Source organism: Salvelinus sp. IW2-2015, unplaced genomic scaffold (assembly GCF_002910315.2).
Source record: "Salvelinus sp. IW2-2015 unplaced genomic scaffold, ASM291031v2 Un_scaffold1497, whole genome shotgun sequence".
Taxonomy (NCBI): domain Eukaryota; kingdom Metazoa; phylum Chordata; class Actinopteri; order Salmoniformes; family Salmonidae; genus Salvelinus; species Salvelinus sp. IW2-2015.
The window spans coordinates 215,143-221,083 of record NW_019942945.1 but is presented as its reverse complement, the minus strand read 5'-3'; the positions used below and the strand labels follow the sequence as shown (position 1 = coordinate 221,083).

Genomic DNA, 5,941 nt, shown 5'->3' with positions numbered 1-5,941 from the left:
CACACCGAATGCAAACCTGTCAGCAAATAGCTAGTTAATGTAGCTAGCTAGCTTCCTTGCTAAGTAACTAGCTATGACATGCGCAGTGGTGAACAAAGACATTGCAATTACAAGTTAGGTCACCCGCTAACCAGTTTGTTTCTATTAATTTGACTTCATCTGAAGCAAGATGTCATCTCGTCGACCTTTGGTTCTGTAACTAGTTAGCGACCTACAGTTAGCTAACGTTAGCTTGGCTACCTAGCTGACGTTAGTTAGGCTACGACCAGATGAGGTACTGATTTACTGTGAAAAGTTGCCCGCTAAACTGATGTAGCTAGAGGAAACAGGCACTGTTGTGACAAATGTTTGAAACCAGCTGGGGTTGTTGGATTACTCGCTAGCTAGATAACCTAAGGTCTGGGTCATTAAGTCATATGCTTGCAAACGTCAGTAAACCACTGACAACGTCATGACAGYCTGGTCCAAATCTGTATGAGTTAAACAACATTCCTCAATCAWTGTCATGCCAAACCCAATTGGCCATACAGAGCATTCAACAATACTTGCATAGCACACAGTATATTCTGGACGAGGCTAGACTGACAGTATAGTTAATGAATGTCATACATGTCCATAAGTACACAACTTTCTTCTTCCTAGCTCTCAGGGGCCCAGCCCACCAGTAAAGCTGTATCAGCACAGGGTCGACGGGACAGACGGAAGCGGCGCGTCGTTGTATGGGGAGGTCCGCAGTGACATCACGATGAGCTACAAACCCATCGCCCCTGCCCCGTCCGGCTCCAACCACACCCCGCCAGGTTTCTGCCGACTGTCAATCTGTTAGTTTTATCCACATTAATTTCAAATTTCTATACATTTAACATTTAAGTCATTTAGCAGACGCCTTATCCAGAGCGACTGACAAATTTGAAATGTCATACAATTCAGCCTGGTCCCCCCGTGGGGAATGAACCCACAACCCTGGCGACGTTGCAGAGCGCCATGGCTAACCAACTGAGCCACACGGGACCACACACCCTCTACACTACACAGCTTTGGTCTCGCACCATCTCTTACTGGAACTTCTACTCCTACCCACAGTGCAGTGGATTCCATTCAATAGATAAGACTAGCGTCCTATACCTGCACCTGGCCAGGGAACAACTGCACGTCACGCAAACTAATGAGTGGTCATATAACTCAGCAACAAAAAATATCCCCTTTTTCAGGACCCGTGCTTTCAAAAGATAATTCGTAAAAAACAAAAACTTAACAGATCTTCATGTAAATGGTTTTTAAACACTGTTTTCCAATGCTTGTTCAATGAACCATAAACAATTAAATGAACATGCACGCGTGGAACGGTCGTTAAAGACACTAACAGATTACAGACGGTAGGCAATAAGGTCACCAGTTATGAAAAACTTTGGAACCTAAGGTTACCTTTCTTACTGACTTCTGAAACAAGGATATAGATTGCAGGTCCCAATGCTATTGCTAGTCCGTCCAGCGTCACGCTCGCCGTGACAGTGCCTGTGCATGTGCTTGTATAGGAGTATTGAGTGTGGATGACGGCTGCAGAGTCATGGGCGCCTAGGTCAATAGTTCGCGCGGCGGATATGCATGCGCGTACATGTGTGACGGCAAGAGGCGACAGGCCAAAATGGGATCAAGCTGCATCTACTCCTGATCACGATCATGTGTGGCACCGTTCTGTGATTGTGGCCTGTGGAGTTTATACGGTTGTAATAAGCACACCTGCTAGTACGCGGATGCGTTACCATCGACTAACATGACACACTGTGGACAAGGGGTACACGCCGCGGGTTATGCGCGAACCCCCGTCATATCAACTCGCCCCGAGTTACGCCACTTTGCGACACCCGCGCACATATTCTCTCCGCCAGTCACGCCTGCCTCAGACTGTCCGGCAATGAGGCCTGCCTGAGAGCAGGCCTGAATGAGGGTCTTTGCTATGTTGCTTAGGTTGCGTGGTTTAGAATAAAGCAGGGTCCTCTACCGACTCATCACCGTGGCAACAACCTGTCCGCCGTAGTGGCACAAGCGCCAGTCAAACGCTAATCCTCTGACTGTTCGTCGCAGGCAGACAGCGATGACTGCAAAATAGCGCTCCGCTCTTCACTGACTACGTCGCTATCATGTTCGTTCTCACCAGCGGTGAGGTCGTATTCGCGTGTTATCGTCGGAAGGAATGAGCGTTACACTCCGAGGCCTGTGTAACTCTGGAGCGGGATCGACGGTGGAGGTCCGTCATGGTCTTGGACGGGTGTGTCCTCAGCATTCATTGGGGACTGAGCTTGTTGTCGTTGCAAGGCCAATCTCACGCATGTGTGTTACAGGGAAGACACTTCCTCCCTCAATGTGGTACCCTTGCTTGCAGGCCATCTCTATCTGCCACCTCTTTCAGCATGCTACAATTGCCTACCTCAGCCTGATACTCTTTCTGCTTCACTCAATCTGTTCGTGTCAAATTATTCCTGCAAGAAGCGAAGTCATTGTTCTGCCATGGCCAGTGAAAAGCCCGGATCTACCCATATCCAATTGTTATTGACCCACATCCTGCGATAACTAGTTTTGGATGTCGGAGCGTAGGGTGCTAGGGCCTAGGCCCCCCCCCCCCCCCTTGTCCGGGACACTATTCCATTTCTGTTATCACATGTCTTGACTTGCTTCAGTTCATGTCTTCAGTTGGAATCTTGTAGTTTCATACAAAATATTTACACGTTAAGTTTGCTGAAAAAATAAACGAGTTGACAGTGATGGGACAATTCTTTTTTTTACTGAGTTTACTACCAACCATAATGTAAAAACAAATCCCATCTTACCTGAGAAATAAATTACACCACGATGCCACGGAGCCTTTCTGCCCCTGCCTCCCATTTCAAAGATGTTAACCAGTCATAGGGCGCTTCAGTGCGTCTGAATTCTCTCTTTCCTCTGCCTAGGCTCCAGTGTGCCCTCCCCCTCACTCCCCTCCTCCAACTTCAGACCGGCGTTCAGTGATTTCGGCCCGCCGTCGATGGGCTTCGTTCAGGTGGGACTGAACAGCCTGATCCTCATCTCCAACTGCTTTAACTAGTGCCTATGCTATTTTAGAAAGTCATGTTAAATATCATGTGATGTTATTCAAGGTATTATATCAATAGGGTCCAGGTATCACTAACAACAAATAMAAAGCAGATGGTYATTACTGGTCAATTTAATTGTATGTTTATTTGCATTTCTGTCGATTCGTCATGGTAATTATCCCCGTATCTCTACTCTGTATAAAATGATTATATCTTGTTCAGGGTCAATTCGGAGTTCTAGTTGTTTTCGCTCTCTTCCAGCATATGACCTTTGTCTCGTATCCCCCCCCCCCCCTCTCTTTCACACAGCCAGTGAAAGTGTCTCAAGGCTCAACCTACAGCGAGCTGCTGTCAGTCATCGAGGAGATGAGTCGCGAGATCCGCCCCACCTACGCCGGGAGCAAGAGCGCCATGGAGAGGCTAAAGAGAGGTACTGCAGCCTGCCCAGCTAAACGCCTAGGCCACAAATATCCTCCCGAAGCTTGGAGCAAAGGTTGTGGTTGTATTGACGTAGGGTGTTTATCAGTACTCYATAGAGGTTACTTTCCTTTTCCCTAACCACAGTGCACATAACCAGCAAGCAGACAGTAAGCACATTAATATTATTGGCATAAACACAGCTATAAGAARTTAACATAAGGCAGTGGGTGAAAGCAATCAGCAACATTGCATGGCAGCAGCAGCACACGTAAATCATTGAAATAAGCCAAATTATATGTTCCAAGGCTTCCTGCATTCAATAAAACCATCAACAAGCGCAGTCATCAGGTCAATCAATCATCAAAGTTTAAATCCACCAATTTCAATTAGCAAAATGACAGCCAGTCCAATCTGACATTGTCCTTTAAAGCCAAAGAAGCCTAAATTATGTTCAATTCATGAAACGTAAAGGTTATGCACAAAATGAAAATGGGAAATTCCATGGTAACGGAATTACGCTGCGACTAAGATTCACTTTAACATGGATACCAAACAAAAACCATCGTTTTTGTACGGTTTGTTAAACTTTGAAATCAGTGTTTTTTGGTTTGGCATACATTTTAAATTGAAATATCGGAGTCTCGTCGTAATTCCGTTACCGTGGAATTGCACAAATGCAGGACACATAAAAAATAATGAATTAACAACTACTTGGTGATGAAAGGTAGTCATAGTATTTGAGATGGTCAGTCCAGAAATCCCTATTCCAAGGCTTGTAATCCCAAGGAAMATGTTTTTCTTATGAATAATTACTGAAGTAAATACTTTTCAATTAAACAAACATTTCACCCATGCTTCTCACACGACGGCCATTTTGTTCTCTACTCRCATGGTTATCTGGGCTCCTTGTGACGTCCCTACCCTAAACCCTAACCTTAAYACATTTCAACTTCAATGAGGTGACAGTTAGTCCCAAGGATCCCATTTTTCCCTACTCACATGGCACCAATACTTAGTACATATGAGTTTACCTGGAAATACCTGCATTTCAATTCACATTCAGATTAAATGTGGAAATCTCCACACATGAAGTAAAAGTTATAAATCCCAACTTGTGATGTTGTTGATCTGTCTTCTAGGTATCATTCACGCGAGGGCGCTGGTCAGGGAGTGTCTGGCAGAGACAGAGAGGAGCGCTCGCACATAACCCTTGGCAGAATCCCCCCGTCCCTCGTCTCTGTACAGGCCTCATCTATGTGTCACGTCTTCGTTATCCTGACTGAACTTGTAACTTTCCCCTGTTCCATTCCCTCTTCCATGTAGTCTCTCACATCGCCTATGGGGTGTGTTTAGAATGTGTAACACATTTTGCAGTTGTAGGACAGTTTGCTCTCAGAACATTCTGTAACTTATATCGGTTTCATAGGCACCACGAGGGCCTGGTAAATATTGTCTGATCCTGGTTGTCCAGTTCAGTGGGGGTGATGTAAAATATTTCTGATAGACGTTTCATTATGGCGTAGTTTTCAATAATCTATCTGATGAGTTTGATACTCTGAATCTTTCTCTTAGCTGCTATACTGACACCACTCAACAACCAAAGGTTCAATTACACATTNATCTATCTGATGAGTTTGATACTCTGAATCTTTCTCTTAGCTGCTATACTGACACCACTCAACAACCAAAGGTTCAATTACACATTGTTTTACAGTAAGCAACACTTAGGCCTTGTTCACACTGCAGGCCTTAATGCTCAAATCAGTTTDGTTTTTTCAAATCCGTTTTGCAACACTGGCTGGCCAAACAGCAAGTCAAGTGACCAAATCAGATGTGTGTGTTCAGACAGCAGTCATTTGCTGACATGGCTATGCTAGTTGTCATAGTAATGAGGGGGGGGGGGGGCGCATTGGTGTTGGTGCTTGTGTTTCCTATCAATCAGAAGTTATGTAGCTAGCGACGGTGACAATGCCTGSAATGGACATTTCCCAGTTGCTTTGAATGTTCAAAATCATAGTGTAAGAACACTTTAAAAGTCTCAGGATAAGATACTCCAACTTTCATAACAAGTGTTTGGCTAGACAAAGCAGTCAACTAACTAGGTAGCTGTTTATCTTTCTAGCACATATTAATCATTTACAAATAAATGAGTGTAAGCTAGTTAGTTGGCACATTCTTGTCAAACTGTCAAGTGTAGCTAGCAAGCAACAAGATATGCCAAATAAGTTTTTAGAAACACTTGAGGGTAAATCAATCAGATTTGACCATTCAAATAAGTCGCATGGCCAGGAATCAGATTTGTATCTGACTTCAAACCACCTATGAAGGTGGCTTAAAATATCCTATTCCATGTGCTATTTGACTGTTCAGACTGCAGGAAAAACACGTTTTGAATCAGATATGCACAAAAAAAAAATGGATTTGATGTGAACAAGGCTTTACAGCATCTT

General features: G+C 44.4%; 1 protein-coding gene across 1 annotated transcript; it reads left to right on the top strand.

Annotated features, from left to right (window-relative positions):
* Nucleotides 1-51: 51 nt before the first annotated feature.
* On the top strand, nt 52-5,109 carry LOC112071027 (cyclin-dependent kinase 2-associated protein 2). The gene is made up of 5 exons (XM_024138479.2): nt 52-274; nt 643-800; nt 2,949-3,037; nt 3,381-3,501; nt 4,631-5,109. The coding sequence occupies exons 1-5, from the start codon at nt 270-272 to the stop codon at nt 4,696-4,698; spliced, it is 441 nt and encodes a 146-aa protein (XP_023994247.1). The 5' UTR covers nt 52-269; the 3' UTR covers nt 4,699-5,109.
* Nucleotides 5,110-5,941: the final 832 nt, after the last annotated feature.